Source organism: Harpia harpyja, chromosome 6 (genome assembly GCF_026419915.1).
Source record: "Harpia harpyja isolate bHarHar1 chromosome 6, bHarHar1 primary haplotype, whole genome shotgun sequence".
Taxonomy (NCBI): domain Eukaryota; kingdom Metazoa; phylum Chordata; class Aves; order Accipitriformes; family Accipitridae; genus Harpia; species Harpia harpyja.
Window position 1 is genome coordinate 42,800,300 of NC_068945.1, and position 27,352 is coordinate 42,827,651.

Below are 27,352 nucleotides of genomic sequence, written 5' to 3' on the forward strand. Positions count from 1 at the left end.
TTATGAGCAAAAAAAAAATCAGCTCTACAGCTTGAATAAAGATATTCACTTTTTTGTACCATCAAGGCCATAAATAATAACAAAATAATCATGACAAAAATAATACTTCAAGAATGGAAGTTGAAATGCTAGTTACATTTTAATCCATAATCTTATAGATTTCTTTCCTATAAATTAGGTTTTAGCATCTCAGATGATTTATGCTAAGAAGCTACATTCTTAAAAACTGGACCATATTCACCTGGCCCAAATTTAGATACCTGAAGTGACGAAGTCAGGTATGTTGTCATTTTTTGTTCCTTTATAGTCAAGGAGAAAGAGGTTAGTTAAGCCATTTTTTGATAGTCACTAACATATATCTTTCATGAGAGATGCCTACTTTTCCACTGACAGGAAAGGAGAATTAGGACCTTAACTATTAGCATCAGTTGAATCCAGATCACCCTCTGGGCAGCAATATTAAAAAGTTCATTTTTGCCATCAGCTACTGCTCTTCACATAAAGGTTGGTGGCATGAAAACAGACTATTCATCACTGTCTATTCCTTATTAATCCTTGATTCCATCAATTTGTTTGTATCCTGGATCAAAGGTTTTGCATCTCTTACCAGCTTGCTTTCTCCTTCACATACCTGAAAGCATTTTTTCTTCCAGCCAATTAAAAAAAAATTAATTATGGGTATGTTGCCCTTTGAAGTAATTTGTCTCATTACTGTTGGTAAGATCTCCTCTGCTCATGCAGTATTGCTTTTGTTACCTACAGAATTCTATTTACTTTCAGAAAAGGATGCTTTTCTAAGTTCAAACTCTTTTTCAGACACCAGTTCTTGCAGCTGCACAGGTTTACCATCATTACAACTGCCTCTAAAAGTTTGACTTCTGCTTCCAAACTGAGACTGCTCTTCTAGATTTTTGATAAATTTGTTGTAGTAATGACTAAATCTAGAAACAAAGCTTGCCATTTTATTAGCTCTCTTTCCCCTCTAGCAAAAGGTTGGGTTGTGTTTCCTTTATTTTGGCCAACATTTCCCCACAAAGATATGGGAAATCAATTTTTTTATTCTGTATGAAATCTTTTGACTAAGTTCTTCAAAAACCTCAAAGGTAGCTAAGCTTGTCTCCCTCCAAAGTCAATATCGTTATGCCTTACGTTGTTAGAAGGAATTTTAAAAAGAAAAAAATTCACTAGGAAAAATTTACAGTAGGAACGGGTAGGTCGGCTGACTTAGCAAATTGTCCACGTATCACTACTATGTGAAGCTCTGATTTGGAATGTCTGAAATTAATGTGTTTAGAGATATGTTCAAAAGCAGTATTCCATTAGCAGAGACTGTTCTCTGGGTTTTAAGTAAAATTACAGAAAATATTCTAATATTTTGAATATTTGGATATGAAAAAATATGATGGTAAGAAGTCATCTCATCCAACTTCTTTAGCTTTTTTAATGCTTAGGTGTGCAAGGTAAGCTATTTTCAGGGCTATTTCATTGTACCTGCAGAAAATAGTCAGAGTGTCTCTAGAAAACAATTTATCGCAGTCAGATAAAAGCATCTGGATTGAACTCTAGAGGACCTAGCGAGGGAACACAGACAACAGATTCTGCCCTGGCTAAGGTTAATTGAGCTGTGTGCTCGGAAGCTCTCTTGATGTTCAAAAATACAAGGAGCAAGAAAGAAAAGGGAAAAAAGTGTAACAGCAGAGAAAGCGTAATTTTTACTTCAGTATCCAAAGAATGAAAACTAAGCAGGGTATATTTTCATCTTCATATTTAGTAGGGATGCCACAAACAATAATTTCAATTTCTGAAAAGAAGATGATAGTGGATCTATTGTATCTTCCAGCAGTGTTCAGCTTATCTTCCCACTCTGAAACTGCTCTGAAGTTAGTAAAGCTTGTTTACATTTAGACTATCTTTTCCCAGAATCACCAAACTTATAACATAGGGTTTCTTTTGATTTCTCATACATAATATGGCAAGACAACTGTATATTACAACAAATAGCTAGGTAGAAAAAAAGCAACTGAATCCCACTTTAAAAAAAAAGTGCTGTTCTTCACAAACTCTGGCAATATCACATCTTCTCAAAAATTCTACCACTGAGAGCTTTGACACCACAGCAGCTCAATTCTACTTAGATAACAACATGTAGGAAAACAGTGGTTTGAAATCATACATATTTGGGTAATCACTACGAAAAAAATGATAGAAAAATAAACCACGAGCCAGCAATTTTACATCAAGAATTTAAAATTTTTGCGCTTTTGCAAACTTACTGAATAACATTAACTGGGGGGAAACAATGAACCCAGGGCTTTTATTTCCCTCAAAATCCGATGCAAATAACTTATAATGTCAAAGTAATGTCAACAGTACTTGGCCTAGGGAGATGGCTTTATGTAAACATGAAAACTGAAGCAAATACATCCATTGTTTAATAAATCTTTAGTTTCCATTAAGACACATGGAAGAAACTTGGCATGATATGTCTGGCAAGTTTCCTAAGAATCATGACAGTTTATTCTTGTAATAAACAGGGCACTGGAATGCTAATTCTTTGGATCCAATCAGGAATTCAGATTTTGGAGAAACTCGAGACACCTTCCCTATCCTACTACAAAACTCGTTTCACCTACCTTTTGTGCTGTTGTTTTACTTGGGTTAGTACCACTTGCTGAAAATACAGGATTGTTCTGAGAGTTATTGAACATCAATAGCTCATCCTTAGAATGTGCGATCTAAAAAAGATAAGAAAATGGTGATATTTTTAGCTATTCGCAGCAGAGATTATGTTTCAATTTGCCAGATTTTGGGGTCTTGATTTTATTTTCATGTAGTTTCTGTGCAATGCAATGCATAAATATCCAAAGAATGATTAAAATATCTTTCCTTTACTCTTGAGTGTGTTTGTGGAAGATGGGAGATAAAGGGAGGGATTTCACATTAACTATTATCAGAGGAAGATTAAACATACATTTCCAGAGCAATACTTTATTCAGCGGAGCTTAAGGGCAGCTTCCCATTAAATTTTATCCAGCTCCAGGAACATCACAGAAAGGAATGATCCTTTTCTCTTCCTCCTGCCATGTTTCTTCCCTACTATTTTCCACCAAACCTTGTGACCATGCAATAGCAGATAGGGTCTGATCAGCCTTCTGTGCTTATGGAAAACTAGGTATTTTATCCTGGGGCAAGCTGATCCAATTCAACTCTGCAACTGCAAAGTAATCAATCCCAACATAACAGGCAGCAGGAACATATTTGAGTGAAAGGGCAAATTAGAGAGTAGAAGTAATTATTTTGATGGCAGCCTGAAATTACATCACACAAAGAAAACATGCAACAGCACCCTTACTTCTGTAAGGCTCTACTAGGCAGCTAGGGAAATAACAACAGAAACTCCAGCCATGGATGGTTCCACCCATAGTGAGGAAACTGAACAAAAGACAGTGACATCTGTCTCCTTCCTTATCTAACCCATATTTCCTTGAATTATCAACAACAAGCAATTACATTTTACATGTTATTAAACACAATTTTAAGTTGGTTACCATTTCTTTAAGCACATCTCATTCTTTCAAGGATAGATATGGTAAATCCCTGCTGACTAGTGATTAGCTTGCCGGCTTGGTGCATGTGACTCATGCGAGTACTGTAAATACTTTAAAAAAACCAACCCAAACCACCATAATAAAGGATTTCATTAAATAGGTTGAAAAATCTTCCCAAACACTATTTCTTTTTTTAATAAAAACTTGGATGACTTCTAAGAGTAAACAGAATACTTAATGAAGTAAACCTAATGGAACTGCTGTTCAGAGAGATCCTAGAGGATGTAATGCACAGCCTAACTGGACAATCGCCTAAGACTGACTCTCTCTGCATTTCAAAAGATACGGAACAGCTGCTCCAGTGTGAACACAGCCTGCTGTCACAGCCATCGACTTCAGCTGTGCTAGGAGGAAAGAAGGAAAAGAATAAATAGCTACAGCTACAGGGAGAGCTGGATGCTTTTGGTGTAGATGGAAAAAATGAGAGAGATCTACGGCTCCACCCTCTGCTCCAACAGGCCTCCCATAACCACCCACAACCCATTCCAGCATAGAACTTAGCCCCAAACGTATGAGCCTTGAAAGCATCCTTCACCCTCTTCTGCCACTGTTAAAGAAGAAGAATTAGGCCAATCCACTCTTTCTTGCTTGGGCAGCAAAACTGCAATTTGCCTACACAGCAGAGAAGCTTTGAGCCTGTTCTGTGATGGCTAATGGGATTACAAGTGCAATGCATATTAGGAAAAACTTTCTGTGTCTTTAAGACTACAAAACAGTTTCCCAGTGGAAGCAATGATAGCATGAAAGATAACATGGGGAACAATAATGCAGAGAAAGCTATTGTCGCTAGCATTTATGAACTTGGAGATTTCAGCCTCTACTGCAAAAATGTCTGCAAGAAAAAATAGTGAAGGTGTAACTTAAAATAATGTATATTAAACCAGAATACTTACCCTCAAATGTATAATTTATTAGTTGACTTTGTCTTATTCCCAAATAATTTAATAATTTTCTTCAGTTCAAGCAGTGCTTGTAAATTAAAAATTTATTTTAAACACATAGCAAAAAACTGCATATGGTAATGACATAAATTATTTAAAAACCTTGTGTTACCTTGCTTATATCAGGCTCAGATTTGCTGGAACACATACTTTGAAGTTCCTGCACAAGATCTACTTCATCATCAGAACCAAGGGACAGCCTTTGCTCCAGATTTAACAGTCTCAATTGATCCTTCTCTGAAGATCTGGTTAAAAAAACCCAAAACAAAACAAAACAAAAAACCCCAAAACAGAGAGAAAAATTAAAATTAAGCTATGGTACAGAATTTAAAAATAAATATTATACACACATGAAAAATAGCAATTTCTTTCCAAATGACCTTTACTACCACAAACAGAAAGAAAATAACATCTAATTAAGTGGCAGCAATAGTTGTCAATACCTGTTATATCATAATAGATCTTCTTTCTATTCAAATTATTCTCCCCATTCTGAAATTCTAACAAGGGATTCTTCTGCCTACTATCTTCAAAGATTCTCCTTTTTTTAAGATGGAGCAATCAATTTCGTAGTACTCTCCTTTTTGGACTTAATTCCAAACACCTAAAAAAACCCTGGCGTACTGGAAGCATAAATATTCTATGCGCTCTGTGCCTGTGAATATGGTAGAACCAAGGTTTCAGACTGAAGTACAGTCTCAAATGCAGTTCCCTCTGACTAATTTGTACACTTAGAGAAACTATCATTTAGACCAAAGTGCATGTACTATACCATTTTGAATTGCCATTCAGTAAGCTAAAAAAGCCAGAGGAGTTTTTAAAATATAATGCCCGGTGAGAAAAGCATACAGTTGGCTTTTCATGGCAGAGTAAGTGTTACATAATATTCTTAAGTCATAGACTATTCTGTTACATAAAAAGACATGTAGTGAGGCTTGAATGACATGACAAGGCTTGAATTACAGAAATGTATTCTAAAATTATATTGAAGTACCTAAATTTTATTTTCTCTTGGAAATGAAAATTAAAAAGGATTCCTTTCTTCAGATGTAGAACCAAAACATTACCAAATACAAACTCTTCATCTATTCATTATAATGTGCTGGTTTACAACACAATTTTATCATCTTTATTGTTTGCTAAGTGTTACAAATACCAGAAATTAAAGCTTACTTTGTGGTGAGAGAAGCTCTTTTCTTACAGTTTGGTTGCAGCATAGCCTTAGATTTTATACCTGCACAAAAGAGAGATTGACTTATTAGTGTGTTATCATATGCGTTGATTTCTTTATTCTAAAATCTGTGATAATCAGGGAAAACGTGTTCCCATTTACTAGCCGATTATATCAACAGAGTCTGTCAAAGGTCAGAATACATCCCTTGAAACTGTTCAGAGTAGCATTAGGAACTGCTAAAATGGCAAACAGGGCATGAGTTGCCCAAGCTTTTGTGGAAGAAAGAATATGAGGTTTCTGTGCGAGGCACTTGAACCACACTTACTGGTTCTCTCAAAGAGAAATCACTTGTCAACAGGAAAACATTTAAGTTTGCTTCATTTAAGTAAAATCAAACAACTTACCCTTACTTGGAATCAGGAACAATGTATGATTCTGATAGTCAGAAACGGAAGGCTACTCTAAATTCACTATTCCATTTTTTACTTATATTCACAGATGTTAACTGGACTCCGAGAACATTCTTGGGTACAAGATACAGTATCAACTATCCCACTTCAGGTTATGTTCATTTGATTTCTTAAATCCTCTTAACGGGATTAGATAAGTTCAAAATTCAAATACAGAACTAGCAAGCAAAATTAGGACATTAGAATTGCAGTTCGGAAGAAACAGACTTCTTTCTGAACAAGAGGTGAAGAAATGAATAGCTCGATTTAACATTACAAAGTACCAGGCATCAAGTATTTCAGTCTTTTATATATGAGGTAATTGAGGACAGAATCTTACTGTTTCTAAAGCGTGTCTGTGTGTAAGCCTCCTTCTCTCTAAATCCCTTCCTAACTCTTCTCTCTGAAGCAATTACCTTCATTTTCTGAAAGCAAAATAAGTAATTTGATTTTGTCCTCTGCAAGTTTTCCTGTTTGATATTGTATTCAGTTACGGTATTCCTAAGTTTTCCTTTTAGACAGATGTGTACTGTTAGAAGAATGATATGTTGCTTCTGCACATATCCAGATGTTATCCTTGTGCGGTAAACTGCTTGTTAGGTGGCTTAGGATCTTGAAGTGAAAAGACATTTCAAAAGTGTCAGCTACTTTCACATTTGTACACACACATAGACCCAGTCATAGAAAGCCTTCATCAAACAGCATACTGAAAATTATGTGGAAACTTCTTGAAAATTTTACAGTATCTGTGACTACACAGAATTTTTTACATTTATTTTTTGCAATTAAAGTGAAAAATCAAACAAAAATCTTCAATTTAAAACCAAAGATCTCTTCCTTCCACTACAGGGCTTCTAGATTATTCTACTCGATTTATCTAATAAGATTGAACAAGGGATGCATGATCTGATTCAGACACTAGAAATTATTGTAGTGAAGCTATAAAGTATGTGTAAAAAAACCCCCCAAAGTAGGTATACCGTAAATTAGGTGCAGAACTAAGGAGTACCAATCAAGTAATGAAGCTTTCTGTCAGCTGGTATTGAGAAAGAGAATGATAGAGCATCATTCCATGCAATATGAGGTGGAACCACTGCTCAGTCTTCCACCATCTAAGCCAAAGCCTACCTCATTATTAAACAACAGGAAGGGCATTAGAACAAACAAATGACAAGAAAAAAAAAAAAAATTAGGATGCCTCACAGTCACAAAGAAATAATTAAGGGGAAAAAATTAAACAATTTCTTACTGGTAAACATAAACATGAGTGTCATTTAATTGAGAATTTTTAATTCATGATGTAGAAGAAAATTTAGATTCATATCTATGCAGCTTAAACACCCACACCTTCTTTCAGAACTAAAAATAGAAAGCTTTACCTTCAGTATTTGTCTCCTGCTTATTCCATGACTGGGAGGATAAATGGCCTGACTTTTTGCGAGGACTTGTGCTCACTTTTCTCCAAGAAGCATTCTCACCTCTTTTCTTACTACAATTTTTGTAGCTTGAAACCATGGATAAAGGAAAATTTCCTCCCTTAAAATCTGCTATATAATTATCTAGCTCTGAAACAAAAGTAGAACAATGTTAAGAAGAATTGACTGTTGCAAACGGTGGTTCTTTGACTACCTCACACAACTACTTAGTTTAGTGACTGTAAATGCTTTTAACCACATACCTCCCATCATAACTACAGTTATGTTTTGTCAAAGTTTTAAAAAAAGGAATCAAACAGTTAAAAGCCCCACTTTGGCAACGTACAACTACTTGCCTTTCAGATTGTTCACTGTTACCTGTTCTGGGTAGAGGACAGCCATGCAAAACAGCTTTATTTAGCAAGATACTGAGAGCAGCTTTAACAACAGCCTGTTGACCTTGGCTAGGATTTTTTTTGGCTATTGCTTGTCCTGGTACAGATGGTCTTTTCACGGAGGCTCTGGAGAGTATTGCCTCTTGAACTCTGGGAGCTATCACAGCATTCCATAACTTGGACATCCACCTGTAGGCACACAAACAATCCCTTAACTTCAGAGACAATTGTCAAACCCCAAGATTTTATACTTTGGGTAACATATCAAATTTTGTATTTTCAGGAAGCACATATATTTTGGACTTCCTATTGTACCTCCTTTCAGAAAGGAACTGATTTTATTTAAGGTAGGGTTTATTTGTTTGTTTTATATTAATTATTTGACCCAAGTTTCTTCAGGTTGCTTTGGCAAACTATTTATCATCTAATGCTTTTCCTGCTTCAGATAAGGACTACAAAACGTTCTTTTAGCTTTAAAATAAGGAAGAATGTCCTAGAAAGATGCGTGTTCATGTATATACAAAAAATGCCCCCTTTACCTTTGCAAGTGCATGGAGAAGTTTCCGTACTTGCAGGTGTTCATTCATAGCCTATTTGCTGCCAGCGTGGGAAAAAGGAGGTATTCAGTTATGATTGCACCCTTTCCAGTATTCTTCCATTTCCAAACTTGTCCAGTTTACAAGACCTTCCTTTCTATTCATACAGCTGCCTTGCTATCACTCCCTTTTTGTTTATTTGCTCTATGGTGAACTGTGTTTCCAGGATGCCATGGATTTTCCAGATTGTCTGGTTTAGAGACTGGGTCTGATTACAAAAATGTCATTCAAAGGGACATGGTTCTTCTGGGACTTTTGCTTTTCTAAGAGAGAAATACTATACTGTTTTAGCACATAAGTGAAAAATTTGTACTAGGAAATAAATAAATGCTATTTCTTACAGCTTATAGTTCTCAAGGGATAAAGGCTAGGAGTTTCAGGCTTAAGGCTCAGCTTACATCTATAACAGACACTGAGACAATCTTTTTTAGATCAAATCCAACTCTTTTTTTTTTTTTCCTTATACCCTCTTACAGGAGGAAGATGGTAAGATTGAGAGCCAGAGGGTTTATATTAAAGGTCTATAAGAAATGATAGGCTATAATGCTGTGTTTCAGCTTTGCAGAAATCCATTCAGAGAAAGTGAAGGCTTAAATGTCTGTTTGACTTAAATGAACCTTTTTGTTGGATACATTGATACACAGAAGCCATCTTATTACCCAAAAGATTATGATGACTTTTTTGGCTTTTTCTTTTTTTTTTCCTTTTTTTTTTTTTTGAGGGAGTGGGGGTTTTTTTGTTTCTTTGGGGTTTTTTTGTTTGTTTTTTAAAGTTAGAATGCATGAATCATTTGACAGATATATTTTTGGTTAGTTATGAAGCATAAGATTGAGATTTTGTGATATATAACCATGCTACAAAGTGCTGGTATAAGCTTGATAGAAGTTACATTACTTAGAAAAATAATTAGTACAGTTGTTAAAATAAGATGTACAACGCATGTTAGAGATGTTCCTTGAATCTTCCTTAGCATAATGTTGTAGATACCATTCCATATAGATAAAGTCTACTTCTGCTAGCTGAGTTAAGATACCAAAATGAACAGTTGCTTTCATTTTAGCAATAAAGAACTCTATCTCTCCATTTCTGCCTATGTAAGCTTTTGACATTTTTCAATATTGTTAGTAGAAATGGCCAGAAATGAAGGCTGCAAAGATAAAATTAATCTAATCATTCTAATCAAGCAGTTAACAATTGATGGCATGTACAATGCCATCCTCTCTAAATAAAATTCCAACCTGGTGTTTAAATTCAGTCTTATGTTTGTGCTCATCTTGATCAAGTCCCCAGTTCTTTGATAGAGGTGATACTTAGGAAAGGTATAGCACCCCCCTATCCCTGAAAAAGACCTGTAAAGCGAAACTCGCTCCTGTTGGAACATCGTCTTTAATTCCCCAGATGAAAAACAAGAAAAAAATGTAGCTAAAATTTTCCTCATCTATTCACTCTACTCTCCAAAACACGTGAAGCTACATGAAACAGCACACAGCAGGAAACAATTTCTTGTCATGCCTTCTCTCTCCCTTCCCAGCTGCCTACTTCTACCACTTGCCTCATGCTAACACGTAGCCCAGAATTAACCCAGTCTGTAGATAGCTGTCTAATGTCTTAATGAATTGAGCTGACTCAGTGAAGCTTTAATAAATGCAAAAAGCAGCAGAATAGCACAGTGGAGAGAAGGGGCAAAAGGACAGGAGTGGTTAATTGGATTGAAATAACAGCAACCAGTGAGGTGCTAATTAAAGCTATTTATTGCTAGTTATATGACCACACTGTTAGCCATCATCCTGCTAAAACGAACGTGTCCAGTAAGTACTCACTGGAGCTGTGCTTTTTAATTGTTTATTAGTGGACAAAAACTACATTAAAATGAAGAGTCAGATGGCATATTGCTACTATAAAAGACATTTTGGGGTTGTGCTCAAAATAAAGCATTGTGAATCCAGTCAAAGTTAAACTTAGGAGAAATCCAAATTCAGAAATGCATAATTAAGGTATCTAAAGAACAGTTTGTCTGTCCTCTACTAATGCCATTGCAATAAATGAATGATTAAGACATTTCAGAGGACATGATTCAAGAGGGAGACAGGAGATAGAAGGATGGTATACTTTATTCTTTTTTTGTTTCACAGCACCCATAAAGTTTCAAGTCAATGCTACATCCACATTTAGACTTTGATAATTCCTCTGGATATTAGATTATCTGTCCTTTTAGAAAAAAAAGGAAAATGAACAAGAAAAATGTATCAAAATCTGCAGACAGAACAAAAGATGAGAAAGCCAGTGCACAGGCTAAGCAAGGACCCTGGAAGAAGGGTCAGCAGAAACTAGTACAAGAGAGAAAAGTCAGAGGCGGAACAGAAGTGGCAATTCAGGATAATGCTATGAAGCAAGGTAAGAAAAATAATGTTGCATCTCCAGAAACCAACATTATTATTTGAATTCTGAAAAAATCTGAATCTTAATTAGGGGCTCATTACCCTTCTAATATAGCCAAGCAACATCTTCGCATGAAATAAATATATTTTAAAATTCTATAACTATTTCTTGTATCACTTGCTAGCATTTGTAGAGAAGTTGGAATGTGAGCAGATGTTCATGCAATTGCAGGCAAGAAAAGAAAATTTTCATCATTCTTCTTTCATGTTACTGGATATTTAACCATATGTATAGCTCAATGCATATATCTGCCTTATTTACTAAGCTAATACATCTGTGAAATTCTATTTAAGTTTAAAAATGATACCAGATATTAAAAAGAGTAAGAAATCATTCTCCAAATTTCCCTCATATACAACTTCAAAAAGAAACTTTACCAACATTTCAGGCTCAGAATTCTTGAATCTTATTTTGGTCTGTTCACTAATGAACAGCTTTCTTTACAGTGCTGCCTTGAAAAGAAGAACAAAACCTTTAAAGGGTTGAGCAATATTAGACATTCCAGTACAAGTAATATTTTGCGACCTCTGTGTCCGAAAATAACCAAAAGATCATGACAAGACTGACTTTCAACCAGTGTTAGACACCCAGTTCCCACTTGTGTCCTTCAGAATTGCCCTTCTAGTAATTAAATATCAAACAAAAGTTTAAAACTTTCAATAACTTCTGGTAAAATACTTTCAAGGTTGCTGAGTCAGATGGGGTTTGGGAGAAACATAATTACTACATTTGTAGTAAGTAGCTGGCACCAAACAATATCAAAGAGGAAACAGAAATCTTACTTCACTGTTGCTTGGCTATGCCCTGGCACCACAGGACAAGAGAAGAAATGTTTTGGCCCCATAAGTGCTTCAGGCGCTCCTAGACGTGATAAACAAGAGTTCAGCTGGTGCCAAACGGCAAGAATCCAGTCTATGATCTTGCACACAGGATCACATGGAGGAGGTACTTTGCCTCTGAACTGCAGGGAGAAAAGATGTTTGACAGGACATAAGATGTCTGCTGCAAACACTTTCCTTGGAACCCCAAGAAGGCTTGGGGTTTTTTTTTTCTTGGTATATTGCTATTACAAAAATCAGGAACAGTCAAAAACTGGTCAAACCTTTTTAGGGGGTATATTGAAGTCTTGTTGTATTAAAACTTATTTCCCCAACTATACTTTAAAAGAGATTTCCTTATCAGTAAATTGACATGCCTCTACTTTCTTGTAGGAAACTGAGACACAAATTTGGCAGCAGTGCTTTTTCTATGGTGTTTAAGATTAGGATTACAAGAGATCCCTACCATATCCTATGCAATGTATATGATATAAATAAGGCACATAAAAGAACATAAAATCACACTGAACAGGAATGTCTGATCCAGGCATGTTCTCAGTGGATTTCCATATTGATTTTAGATTTAGTAGCAATGAAGGAAAGATGCCTTCATCTAAGAATTACATTTTTTAGTATGCCTTCTTAAAGGCAAATTATTTGGTGCCAGAAAAATCTTCTATTTCATCTGACTCCAAATTACAGTCTTCATCATCCTAATCCTAGGATTATCCTCTGGAACAGTTTGAATTAAAGGAAGAATTAAAAGATGCACTAGGGATAGTATTTGCCAGCACTGAAGCCAGAGCTTCTTGACAGAGTGTACAGGTGAACAATATAAAGTTAATGTAGAAAAACATTTAAACTGTTCCCATATATCCTAATAGTCCAAAATAAAGGGAAAAGAGCTGTTCATCTGAAAACATGAATATTAAGGCACAAACAAAGTATCAGAATACAGAGCAAGGATCTTTGAAATAGTTCAATCTATTGTTCAAACAATAAATGTGCTTTTACTTTCCCTTAGTTTTTTATAACAGATTAATCTTTCTTCTATTTTTAACTTTGGAATCCACTATTTTAATCCCCACACCAACTGGCATTTGAGCTTGCATATGGCACATGTACGTATAAGAAAAAAAAATGTACTAGCACACTGGGCATTTTTATTCACTGTTTAATTAGGGAAGATACAGGAAGACACATGGCTTTTTTGTCTAAATAGACACCATCTGCATATATGCTTTAGAGAAAATAAACTTAATGAGATTACTACCCAAATTCTGTTCAACATCAGTCAGAGGTAGGAACCTATTATATTGTTAAACTCTAACCTATGAGACTAAGGATTGCTTTTAAGCCTAAACAAAATAGCCTGAAAATCACATCTGTTACATGATGTTGCAAGTTCTGGTAGCTAAAGCAGTTTGGCAGAATAAGTTTGATCCAGCCTTTGCCTATGAACAAGTCAGAAAACCACTGCTTCTGCAATTGCCTGCATTGCTGTATTTCTTGGTCTTGTGCTCAACTGAAGACAGTCCTTCTGTTTGATCTTGAATGAGCTACGATCAAAGTGTTTCTGTCCTTTTATAAAGGGGCTTAGATCACTAGATATTCTCCAGTGTAGGCTTGAGAATACAATCTTTCTTCTCAAGAGGATGGAGGAGAATTCTGCTACATACTTTTATTGCACTGTCCTGTGGCCTGTACTTCATTCCAGCACTATAATGTATCTGCAAGATACCAGCTTCAACCAACCCACCTGCTTGCCCGCAGACAATTGCTCCCCACCCCCTGCCTCCCCCAGCCTAGCCATCCTTTGCAAGGATTCTGGAAACCATTCATACCCTCAAGCGGACAACCACTCATAATGGTTCCAGCTTACTTACTACCTCTGTAGGGACTCAAAGCTTTAAAGCACATGGGGAAAAAAGGAAACATTGTTTCACACAGAAGAGAAGAAAGTACTTAGAAGTAACTACGCTCCTAAAAAAGTAGTCTAAGAAAAGTAATCTATTGTTTCATTGATGGATTTCACATGATTCTTTTTATATTCCTGTTCTTGCTATTAAAGACTACCTAGGAATGTTTCTAAATTTCCTCATTATTATAACTGAAGTGTTCAGTTACCACACATTTCCTCTTTAGGATCTCTTTGAATCAGTAAGCTTTTATAGATGAGAACTGTGGTACAGGAGATGACATCCCCAAGGATAACCAAGATACACACAGCTGAACACTCAGAACCGACAGTAGGTCTGTTGTCCCAGACCAGGACTCTTTACTACTGACAGTTTTTTTAATTCCTAGAACAATATCCCTTTCTAAGCCTGTTCAAAACTCTGCTGCCAAGATTATTTTCCTTTGCAGCTGTTTCGATTAAACTCCCCCTCCCAACATCTAACACTGCCTGACTGTCTGCAATAGCTGCTATCACACTGGAACTGTTTTCTTCCAAATAACTTTCAAAATTCCACAGTTCTGCTTTTGCCCACATCTTTCTTTTTGATTTCCAATCCTCCATTTATTTATTCATGTTAAAACAGACTTCCCATCTTTATTCTCTTTCTGACTTTTGTTCCAGCTTCAGCAGGCCTATCAGCTCAAAACAACTTCCCTACTGATATATTTTAACCCCTCTTTCCTCTTTGATTTGAAAAGCATGAAAACTCTTTTTGCCGCTTAAAACTTAGACAATACATGCAGGACATGTAATTATCTTATTTTAGATATATAGAATAAATTCCGCGAGAAAGGGATTTTATGTTTGCTGAACAGATTCTTACTATCATGCTCACTCAGAAGATGAAAAAAATTACTGAAGGATGTTTTCATACAGTGGGTAAGCAAGTATCCACAGTATCATTATTTGCAGCCAGCCTGTGTGTTTATGCTAATCAGCGATGGCAACACACCTTCCTACATGAGGCCAAGCACACCATTTACAGATACACAACCTGTATATTCCCAGAAATGAATGCTTTTTTCCTGAAACAACTTAGTTATCTGCTCAGCTTTTGACATTTCCATCATACATATTTCACAGACCTGGTGATGAACAAAATTGCTGAAGCCAATTCAAGTTCTTACCTTGTTTATAACTTTTCTTCTTAAAAACCTTTGAAGCAAGCCACGCATTGGTTCCCCATCCCACCTAAGTTGAACCCAACGGAAATGCTGCTGAACCAGCAGGTCAGAGCCATGAAGATGACACTTTGAGATTGTCCCCAGTAAAAAGCAGTTCTCATGAAAGTAAAAGGCACCAGAAACTCCATTTGCTGAAAATAAACCATAAAACACTTTACTGAAATACTCAAAGCTGTGACATGATTTCATATAAAAGCAAGAAGCCGTGACACAATTAGAAAGAAAAAAATCCCACCATAAATTAGCCTTAAAACATGCTATATTTGGTTAAGAACAACTGCAATAAAATATAAAAACTGAACAAATTACATTTTTCTCCCCTTCCCCGTTTGTCATGTATTACAATACAACCATACTGTAGTAAAAACATTTCTGCATCCCAAATTCTTTAAATACCTCTTTGAATAGTGCAAGGATTTTCCGAACTCCGATTCTCAAGAGGTGCCAGAAAATCGCCTAGTAACTCAGATAAAGAAGCTCTCTCCAGATTTTCTAAAATCACAATGGTTGTCTTGCTTACAGGAGGCTGTTTAACTGGGACCAGACAAGCTGAAATATAAAAATCCAACAATGTGTAGTTACGAAAATTGTCTTTTATTTATGTATACATCTTTTACTACTACTAATGCAACAAAGATTTATTATTATTATTATTATTATTATTATTATTTGCCTTTTAACTTGTTCACAGAAGCGGACAGACTGTATAATATGTTCAAAACTGGAAGCATAAAATCAAATAATGGAAAGAATATCATAATGTACAGTAATAAAAAAAATTGAAAGCTATTATTAAAATAAATTCCTGAAATGGCTATAATGGGATCGTCATAAGTAGGAAGGATTTCAGCACACTGAAAATAAATACAACAGAAAAGATAGCAAGGACCTCTGAAAACATTTCTTCCATTTGCTGTAATACATCTTAAAACTTTTAACATGTACTCTTTATACCATGTAGCGATAAAAGGATTCAGAATATTCCATGTTTATAAGAAACTTAATCATTTTATGAGATTGCCTATTTGTTTGCTACTATCCTCTCTTCAAAACTTACTCCAATATCTTTAAAAATCACCCAAATAACCAGAGCTAGTTTGAGACACAAACAGTAGCACCTGAACCTTTTTTCACATTTCACATTTCAGATCTTTTCCTTTATTTTTCCTGATTTTATTTATTGCCTAAAAAAGATACAGCTTTTGCAAGTGTTCCTGTAACACTAAATCCCAGGGGAATGCTTCTGTAATACAAATATTAAGCAAAACACTTGTCTTGAGCATATTGTGCCTTGCATTGTTTCAAAACTTTCTCAAGGTGCTACTAAAGATGGTCATTAAGGAAAATGGTGAGTAATAGGGCAAAACTTACAGCAACTGACTAGCTGATGCTATTTATTTGCAGTTTCCTGAATATTACTGCCCTGTTTTACTAAGATGATACAGCTGGATAGCAGGGAGGACAGGTACCTCCTCTGTGTCTGATGGAACCATTTAGAGAGAAGAGGAGAGTGCTCTCCTAGGAGAGGAGATGCGGCAGAACAATGGGGCAAGGAGCAGGCAGAAAAATGAGAGGCTCGACCAGCAGCACGATGCTGAAATGCAAACACAGACTATGAAGAAGAGTGTGTGGCTGACACAGAGTAAAGTATCCAAAAGAAGCAGCTTTCCTACGAGACAGTGGCTAATAAACAAACCAGACTATGAATGATTTTCTTGCCTGCCAGCCAAACACCAAAGCCTAGCTAACTTCTGACTAAATGGTCTCTTCTTCTTTCCCAGGAATGTGATAGCACACACATGAAAATGACATGTGGGAATAACCACTGGCACAAAATATCCTCCAAACTGTGACCAGGATTTCCTGGAAGAAAAAATGGCATAGACTGAAGTTACACCAGGAAGTACTCTAACAAACAGAATGGAGCACTGCACACCATTGTACAAACCCATGATATGGCTCTGCTTTTGTTCATGAGCACAGATGTTGTCAGAGGGGACTGCGCAGAGTTTGTTGCAACCAAGAAAGCCAAGGAAAGCTACAGGATGAAAGCATACTTGAAGAATAGGCCCCACACTGCACACACACAGCAGGTAGAAGACAGCATTCAGTCTCACTCACTGAATTGTAGTTTTTCTGATTAAAGAGTTAGTAATTCTAGTTTGTTTGAATAAAACATTTGCTTGTGAGATTCAGATTCCTCTTGGTGTTTCTGGTCTGCCCATACTGAGAAGGAAAAATGTAGTGGCTGATCTTCCTCTCAAATCTCTGGCTGTCTCAAAGTTTCATCATGGTAGCACATGAGAATGCATCCAGAGGCACTGCATTGGCACAACTGAAATTGTTAAAACTTCAAATGCCGGAAGTCCAGCCTCTTTCAATACAGAAAGTGAAATGTCAAAATCACAGCTCCTGAAACGCAAGGTTATTCCAAGCAGTAATGACATTTACGACATTTATTTTTAATGTGAATGACCATATTGAGTGAGAGGTAAAGTAAGATCCTAGAGCTGTAGAAGGGACCATAATAATAAAAGAGAAAAGCCCAACATTTTTGGATGAAAATGAGGTCTTGCCACCAAGGTTAGATTCAAAATATATTGCTAGTTTTTGTCAATGAAAAAACCAAAACCTAAACACTCATAAAACAAAAATGGAAAAAAAATAGAAAAAAGCTGCAAAGAGGTGAAAGCAACTACATATCTGAGAACTGCTTGCAAATAGTAAAACTGTATTTGAGCCAAAATTAATTTGAACAGTACTAAAGAAAAGGGAGCACCATATCACCCTTCAGGCCGTGTATGGTTAATACTATGGTGAAATAAAAGAAATCAGAGTTTGAATGCATGAGTATGGGCAAAACGCAGCACAACCTGCCCTTGAAAAAGCCTTCCACAGAAAACACTGCTTTTTCCTTCACTTTTAGCACTATTCTATTTCTTTTTTTTACATTCTCTGACCCATGTGCCCCCATTCTTCTGCTTCCATACTTAATTTGCACTGTCATTCATCTTTGGCTACTTTGTCCTTTTTTCACTCTCACCGATTATTCATTGTGAATTTACACAGGTACAGCCTACTGACCACTCCAAGAATACCTCATTATGGAGCACCCAAGTAACAGGACTTTAATCTACACCTAGCTATTCACATCCATTAAGAGAAAACTGTTCATTTTAACAGAAATTCAACTTTGTCCTGTAGTAATGGGTCAGAATACACACACACACACACTAACATTTGCCTGCCCGGGTGACAAAATTTGGCTCAAAGCCACACATAAGTATCTAGTAAACAGGAATATATCAAAAGCAAGTGGTCTGACTTTTTAAGAACTCTTTCACTGCTCCTTTTATTCCCAGAAAGGTAATAATTATTAGAACAGCTACAATAAGGCAACAATAGAACTTCATTTCTGATTCAGTAGATCTGTACCATAGCAATCAACTTTTAAAGGCCCACAAACAAAGGGAAAAAGGAATGAAACAGGAAAAAAAATATTAAGAACTGTTAATTTTACTTAAATGGCACAAACTTTTGACAGAGCTCCGTACTGGACTGTCACACTTAGTTCTACCTCAGTTTAGACTCTTAACATTATTCCACAAGCACCTGGAAAACTATGGGTTCTGTTAAAACATGCCACCCACTATGCAAAATGTTTTAATGTATTTCTTTGCTTTGTACCATTAAAAATTTTCCTACAAATTACCAAAATCAGTCCTGCTCAAATAACCTTACCGCTACTGATGAACAGTTCTGCAAGCTGCTCCTTGGAGAAACCAGCATCCACTTCAACTTTAATGATTTCACATGTGGATCCTGCAGCCACTTGCTTTTGCTGTGTTGAAAATTTATAGATTTGGTGAAATAGTGCAAACTCTAAACTATGAACTAATTTACTTTATATGTTTGCGTTAATACCTTCATGCAGGCTGCTATCTGATATGCTATATAGTCTTGCAAACTTCCTTCTGGACCATGGAAAATGACATTACGGTATTGTTCAACCTACAGACAGACAATAAATTATTCTTGAAAGTTCAGACTTGGATTTTTTTTGTCACCTAGATGAGACAATCGGCACCAAACAGACAAAATTCTTTGTTTTGCACTACTGGAGTTGATAATCCTTACTATATTAGTTTCAAAATAGGCAATATTTGCATACAATATCTTGGAAGTGTATTGATAAATTTATATCTTAATTTGTAAAACTACATGAAAAGGTATTTTGTCATTATAGTAATCATTAAAACTTGAAAAATTCACATAGGAAGGATGAATTTAGGAGTCACAAATATTTTCTTGATTTTGAATTAAAATAGATAAACCAGAATGATGTTCAATCAGATCATCAGAGAGTAGTTTAAGTCACTGCTAACTTAAGGACTTAGTCTAAGGACTTTATTTCCAGTTGAAATGGGATCATGTTATCAATACAATAGAATAAAAATTGTTTCATCTATCTTAACTGTAAAACTACTTTATCTCTAAAAAGTCAGTAAGGGCATACACTCATATCATTGTGCAATATTGTTGAACACAGCAGAAACCTATGGCACGTAACTGTTCTTCTAACAACATAAAATACTATCCAAGGACACAGCAGAAATTGTGCAGATTTTAAACTAATTCTGATTTGATTAGCAATGTTAAAACAAATGATCTATGAAAGTTAACTCATATTATCCAATTATCTTTACATTTTGAGGTATTAAATAAATTGTGTTACAGGAGATATGCTAATAATAAAATTCAAGCCTGAAATAATTGCTTACAAGAATGTTATTCTAATTTACTTTCCCCTCAAAAAGTGGAATGAAATAACTTTGGAAAGAAATAAGATATCACAGAGCTTTTAATATATTTTATTAAGCCGTTCAGTTAATCAGGTGGCAGCTGTTTAAAGAAGACGGTTAATGCCCTCACATGACTAAAGTTATTGGGGTAAGATTTAGGGGGAACTTTATTTTAAAATAACAGCTTTCATCCCATTTCATTTTTTAGAAGTCTTGACATTCTTTCACAGAGTAGAAGATCAATTTTTCTTAGTAAACACTATTACAGAAGTATTTTCATGTATACATAGCATGCAGAGAGAAGCTAGCTTAGTACTTACCAGGCGGAGGTAATTCTGAAGTGTCTGAAGATGGATCATAGATGCATAAGTCACACTATTTAGGCAGCCTTCTTGAGGTCCTTTAGGAAGAGATACACAAGTAACTTTAAATCTCTCATGTTTACAAGCATGTATGATGGATACATAAGCTTTTCATGCAGTATTCTACAGCGATCTCCTAAAATTATAGGCTATGCAAATTAAAATGGTGAAGAAATGAAAGGCATTTATCTAGCAACATAGATTCATGGGTATCCATGACATAAGTAAAACTGATACTATTATATAACTGAAAAATGTAGCAGGGCTTTTATGTGCCAGCATATTTTCTAAATGTTGTAGACCCTTTCAAATCTAGTTAAACAATTAATTGGATATGATATTTCTGAGGTTCAAACAACACTGAAGAACAAAACCAGTAGCAAATAATTCTTAAATTATGTATTTCATATGGAGTGTCTTAACATTCAAACCTGAAAATTATTAATTGAAAATTACCAAACAAAAACACTGTGATATGCTCAGCTCTGTTGTTCTTCAAAAAGTCCCATGGTGGCTGGGAAAAAATCTGACCTGTTGACCATGAAATGTTTCCTGTTAAAAAGAAAAAATAAAAGAGACATATTCCTTGTATCTATATAAAGTGTCCTATTCTCAAGCATATTCACTTGCTTACAAAGATTGTGTGCACACAATGACAAATTTGACAAACAAACCAGTCCCATGTACCAAATCATACTATTATTTGATACACCACTGAGGATACTAATGTTTTCTGCCAATTGAGACACAAGTTTAATAGCTAGCCTGTCATGTTTACATCTTTACATGTAAAATAAAGTAAAATAAGATGATTTGCCCAGTCTAATGTGAATAGGTTTTTTGGGGGGTGGTGGGCGGTTGGAGGGGGGAAGGGGATCTAAGATGAAGGACACGAATTTTCAGAATCCTATGCAACTGTTAGTACTACCACCACATTTTGGCCAATTTCTCATAATTTTAAAGATTTTTGTGATTTACTTTGGTAACTGAAGTTACATAAAGCAGGAGTAGTTCTGTCCTACCTATGCTGATGATTTACAGTCTGGATTTACTGTACATTCTGAATGTACTGTCAAGACATATTGTGGGCTTTGCTTTGAATTGTTTTGTTTCACCTGTAATACAGATGTTTCCTCTGAAGTACTAAATTGAGTAAAGGACTAATTAACATAGGGCCTCATGGTTCCCGAGATGATACTAAAGTGCTTAATGAATTGTACCATACACATAGCTAAAAGTAAAGAATGTTTTCATGCCAGCACTGTTCAAGTTTCATAGCTAGAATTGGTCTTTCTTAGTCTAAGCTTTAAAAGATCCAGAAATCTAAAGATATTTTTATCTTACCTACAAGATTTCACAAATTCAAGAAAACCCCCAATTTTTGCTTTTCTTATTACACCAATATTGATACCTAGTTTGACAGATAATATACTGCTTGCGCTGAGGCCAATGTTGGATTCTGCAGCACTATTAAACGACAGGTCTTCTAGGCTCCTCCATCCATCAGAAGCGATTGCTTGGAAATGGTTTGTCACTGCTTGACTCACTGCTTTTGAAAAATCATCCCATGATGTTTGTTTGCGGATATTTAAAGCACATATTGTGTTTTCTGTATCAAATTCCTCTGTACCACAATGAGCTGGTTCAATGCCAATGACTGAAATCCTTACAGGTACGTTAAGAGCATCTGTTGAAAAACAGAAAACCAAGAATGAGAAAAACTGTAAAACTCCATTAAAAAAATTTTATTATTTAAAGTCTAATAACATTTAATATTGCAAAGAAAAGCTACAAATAACTTCTGCTACAGAAAAGCAAATATTAAAGAGCAGCACAGATCACCACCACAAAATCAGAGCAGTGATGAAAAACAATTATCAAGGTATCATATCTTTTTTTACATTACAAAAAATCACTATTATTATGCTTAAATAACAGGAAGCAGGACAAAACTTACTTAATCTTTTATTTCCTCTTTACAGATTAATTTCTTATAAATTAAGACAGATGGTAGGTAGTGTCTTAACATTTCAGTTTATTGTGGTTGTGCACATTTTTATTATCAATGCAGAAAGGAATTTTCTGGCACTAGTGTACAAGTGGAAAACAGTTAGCTGAGCCAAATGTCTTTAAATAAAAGGCTAAGAGCTAAGACAGAAAATTCACTTGGAAGTGTATATTTGATTTGCTATGGGATAAAATGACAAAATATTTAAAAAAGAAAGTAGGAAATTTACATGCACATTCTAGAAACAAAATTAATTTAATGAAGTTATTTTAAATCTTGCTCTTTGAAAAATGGAATACAACTCAACAGAACAGCAGTCTGTATGGATCATTTAGATGACTAAAAGTGAAAATAAAACTATATTCTAACTTAAATGCCAAAACAATACCTTTCAGAAATTATCTCTGAAATTAAAAATAAGTGCACCACAAAAAAAGGTATCAGCTTATTATGAAATCTGGCAACATGATCTTAGTTTTGCTCTTGAGTTCAGGAGCCAAATCTTCAGCTGATACAAACCAATGAAGCTTTTCTGATGTCAGAAAAGCTCTGATTTAAACCCACTAGCCTACCATAGGGAAAGATTACTTAAAGGCATCCTTCAGATGTGGGATTGTGAGAAATGTATCAAAGGCTTGCCCTTCTGATGGCTGGACCTCAGGGAAATGAGCAATGACTATAAGAAATACAGAGGGTTCTCTACATGGAAACAGGCCCCTAGGACAGAGGTACAGTGTATGCCTAAATTTCAGTGCATGTGACCTCTATGGCATAGCTGGCAATCCTGGCCCCCAGCCTTTCAGATCTGTTGGAGCACATCCTCCTGTCTTACATGCATGTAATTCCTTACAGCGGAAACCTTACTGGAATGTGAGGAAGGCAGAGGATGGTACATACACAGCTTACCCAAAATGCAGTCTTGGCTTGTTGAAGCGGATACCCAGATGAGAATGGTGTTTCCAAGCTTCCACGGATCAGAAATCACAGGGGCAAAAAAAGCTAATTATGATTGCACTGATGTTAACAACAGGCTTAACAAATGAAAGAGAAGAGAAATGGAGTTTGGACTCCATCAGGTTCTGACCTGATAAAAGCAGTTGGATTCATGATAAGCCTGTCCAGAGAAACGGGGTACTAGGACTGATGAAAATACAAGCATCAGTTTAACAGGCTACAGATTCAGCCATCAGAAATTGGCTTTGGTCTTATAAAGAAGTAGACCACAGAGGAGTTTCTAATAGAAAGTGAGCCGTGTTCCCCTCTGCACCTACAGTAAAATGGTAAGAACCTAGATATTATAATAGCTGAAGAGGAAAATCAGAAGCAACACACAGAAAGCTTCCCCAATTTGTTGATAATCAGTGAACTCCACTACCCACAGCCCTACATCCCACAACACAAAAAAAAGTGAATAAATACAAAGCATACAAATCTACAATGACAGTACTTCTGACTATACAGAGAAATAGAAAACACAGACCTTGTGAGTGGATGGACTAAGTTCTAACTCAAGAAATACACAGGTTGGCCTGCTCTACTGAATTTTCATACAACTTACAGAGGAGGAAGAAGACAGGTTCCAACAGAAGAATAATCTTCTGACAGAAGTTATCGATGTTGGAAAAAAGAAGCTGTTTGATGTTGTCTCTAAGACTTTTTTTGAAGAATAAAACAAACAATCCCCTCAACAATAAACAAATGACAAATAAAACTATGCTCTAAAAAGAGATTCAGATATGACTAAATGATTGTCTTAGCCTGAGAAAATACGAAAGCTGTCCACCACTAAGTGATTTTTCTGCAAGAATTTGAAGAAAATATAAGATGAGGATAATAGCTTTGGAAACAGTAATTACTAATATTAAAATCAGAAATTTTAAGAGACTATGGATGTTTGCACATGTACAATATATACCATCTTTTCAAATGCTTTAAAAACAAGGACATAAGTCATTTAACAACCTCCAACAAAATTTTATCATATGCTTTTGCAAAATTTGGAGAATAGAAACTTGCTAGGTTAAGAAAACTTAATTTTGTGGTGCCAGAAAAGTGACAATTACCCTTTTAACATTTCTCATTTTTCTCCCACAAGCTCTTTACTAAAAACATTTTTATATAGTGCTGATAGCATTTACTTACTTAAGTTTTCTAGAAGATGTTTGCAATCATCAGTAGCAACATCATGCAGTGTTCGATTACACTTATCTTTTCTCTCAGCCTCTAGTCCACCATGGCTACAAAGGATTTCTAGACAGTTCTGCAAAGGTAACAACTGTATTATTTACTTGTCCATTTGCTGCATTAAAGAGTTCTACCAATATGCAGTTAGACTCCTAACTGAAATTCTTACACATGCATTTCCACAGATAGTCAGCTACAGAGCTTCCATATACGAGCGTCCAAATGATGTTCCTCACAGAGTTGAAAACCAGGAGTAAAAATATTTTACAGCAGACTTGAAATTCTCAAATCAAGATTTTGAAAAAGCAGAACATACACAGCCAAGCTTCTACAGTCTGCAAGCATCAAGTGCTGATCAGTTGAATTGAGAAATTCTTAACATCTGACCACTAGTTTAGGTATTCACATAAGGAAATATCAGCCCAGCTATGCATCCTGTTTTGAACATCTTGGCCTCAGCGTTCAAGCAACACTAAAAAAGCAATTCTAAAGCTTAATACAGACTAATTAATGAATCTGTTCAGATGGTAATCCATAAAACCAGTTTTCACTTTGCAATTCACCAAGTAGGAGTTTCCATCATGCCTGACATCTGAGTGGGACACAGCAAAAGAAAAACTATGATTTTAAAATCACCTTGCAAGCCTCTTCTCTGGCAGTTAAACCTGAATTTCTGCAAGCACAGTAACAGTGCTGTGAAATAAAAATGCATTTCTTTTAAAGTCAGAGCACAAACATTTTGTGGATGACAACAACATGATGCCCTCTTAAAATTCAAAGACTTAAAAAAAGTCATATGCTCAACAAAAGAAAAAATTCGTTACAATTCATTAGAAACAAGCTACTAGCAAATAAATTTGGGTTGGTACAGTCATACTGTAACATGAAAAAAAAATTAATTGTATAGATCCTCCCAAACTAGCGGGGGGGGGCGGGGGAGGAAGCCCTCACAAAACTACATTCAAATGTTGATTGATCAGTGATCAGAAAGAAGACTGATTAAATCCCGATTTCTAATGATCATCCATTCAGCAACCGTACAGGTGGCCTTCATGAAACTTTGTCATCCTTAGACATGCCTTTCAAGGACAGATACCCATACTATAAAAAGACACCATCAGAAATGATACTAGTTAATACTGTATTGATAACCTCTGGGGTTAATCATAGCAGAGAAACCAAACCTTGAAAACACAGAGAAGCAGCTATTAAGTATTTCGATTAAGAACAGTGGCTTGTTGCAGGTTTGTCCACTGTTACCTGTTTTGTAGCTGTTCTAACAGAAAGACTTTTGTCAGTGTATCTGATACTCTGACATCTTTCATAAACACAACAGTCATTCAAGCTATATTTCCCTGTGAGATGAAGTTTTATCAGATTGTGGTTCCAGCACTTGCAAGAACTTTTAAAAAAATCAATTAGCTCACTAACTTTGCCAGAAGAAAATTAACCAGAAAAAAAAAAAAATGTCTATTTTATTGCCAGGTTAGTAAGTTAACTCTGTCTCTCAAATGGGTGCAATGAATACCAAAGATAGCAGAAAGCAGAAGACTGAAAGATGAGGCTGAAAGTGGGAAGTAAGGAGGGAAGAAAGAAGTGGGAGAGAACAAAGAAATGAGGCTTATTTCCTTAGTAAAATGAGAAGCTTTGTTGGCTCTGTTGCCTATGAAATGGCAGCTAAGACGCCCTAGCTTAATTCACCTGTAAAGAATGGCACCAACCAATCTCGAAAGAAAAGGGTACAAGTGCCAAGATAGTTTAAATGCAACTACCATGGAGTGTCATGAATGACATGCAGTGCAGATAAAGGATTAGAGAATGAAGTCGAAGTGTTAACAGTACTTGAAGATGGCTATTAAGCTTTCTTTAGCTTCTTAGTATCTGAAACATCTCTCGAGTCAATAATTGCATTTAATCAAATACAATTATATAAAGTCTCTGCAACATCAAAACCAGGAATCTGACTGCCAGCTATATATTGCCCTCATCAGCTAAGAGAATACTCTCAACGCTCAATGGAGATCTTATTAAACAGTTGACTTGCAATGTGCTCAGAAACTCAAAACCATGAGTTATTCATGAAAGGTGTATGTGAAGACTTCCAGCGTCAGAGCCTTCAGAGAGAACACCTAGCCAAAGCCTCTTTTAGACAGTAAATAAAATGTAGTTTCCAAGTTCCTCAGGATTATATTATTGCAGAAAGAAGCAATATATTGCACGCTATTTAGGTATTTGCAGACTATAACAAATACCTTAAACTCCATCTAAATTCAGATGAGTGGAAACTGAAATGAGTCTGTACCTGCCTAACAGACACTGGTAATGGAACATTGACCCTGTCATGCAAAATGCTGAGTAAGCAGTGGCTGGTGCCTAAAAACCCCATAATTTAATAAACTGAATCTTAAATCTGTGCTTATTTTGAATTTATCATAGTAAATTTATCAGGAAAAAAAGTGAACATAATAATAGATATTGAATTAGGCATGTCATCACAAGCTGGTTTTCAAAGTCTTGGGCTATATTTTCCTAAAATTCACGCTCTTCTGTGTTTAGTATCCTCTATTTTCTCCCTGGGGAAAAGTTTCACAGTAAGATCTGACTGCCAGCTGCCATTAAAAAAAAAAAAAAAAAAAAGAAAAACCTTTAAACAATCACTGTTAGAAGTGTAAAGCTTCTGATGTCAAATCCTTCAAGTGATACTCAATTTCCAGAAGTCTTCCCGTTTATCATCAGTAAGACCTGTCAGGTCTTCTCCATGTCATCAGTTATCCCAGCCTGCTGAAAACTTATTCATTGCCTGCTAAAAAGTCTGCCCCAAATAACAAATTAAACAATGTATTACTGCACAAAACTGATTCTCAAATTTGTTTTCCTCCCTTCCCTCCCACAGGAAAAATTGTTCATAGTTAAATCATTCCTAACTGTAACTGGAAACTATGTCCATCTAATACCTATAAATACATGATATTCATGAATTGGCATTTAGGGTGGGATTCACCTCACCTTAACTTTGA

General features: G+C 35.7%; 1 protein-coding gene across 7 annotated transcripts in view; it reads right to left on the bottom strand.

The window, feature by feature from the left end:
• The window catches only part of CTTNBP2 (cortactin binding protein 2), a 140,241-nt gene that overhangs the window by 1,984 nt on the left and 110,905 nt on the right, over positions 1-27,352 (bottom strand). For 6 of the 7 annotated variants that reach the window (XM_052789744.1, XM_052789748.1, XM_052789743.1 and 3 more), the window contains 14 exons: positions 24,294-24,411; positions 21,555-21,830; positions 20,600-20,695; positions 20,102-20,181; positions 18,904-18,990; positions 18,721-18,820; positions 15,376-15,528; positions 14,923-15,110; positions 11,800-11,978; positions 7,966-8,171; positions 7,552-7,737; positions 5,723-5,783; positions 4,662-4,794; positions 2,634-2,735 (listed from right to left, as the gene is read on the bottom strand). In XM_052789744.1, coding sequence (XP_052645704.1) covers positions 2,634-2,735; positions 4,662-4,794; positions 5,723-5,783; positions 7,552-7,737; positions 7,966-8,171; positions 11,800-11,978; positions 14,923-15,110; positions 15,376-15,528; positions 18,721-18,820; positions 18,904-18,990; positions 20,102-20,181; positions 20,600-20,695; positions 21,555-21,830; positions 24,294-24,411 — 1,965 coding nt within the window. Of the gene's footprint in view, positions 1-2,633; positions 2,736-3,796; positions 3,953-4,661; positions 4,795-5,722; positions 5,784-7,551; positions 7,738-7,965; positions 8,172-11,799; positions 11,979-14,922; positions 15,111-15,375; positions 15,529-18,720; positions 18,821-18,903; positions 18,991-20,101; positions 20,182-20,599; positions 20,696-21,554; positions 21,831-24,293; positions 24,412-27,352 lie in introns of those variants that run through there. The other variant, XR_008235580.1, reaches the window with a different exon arrangement.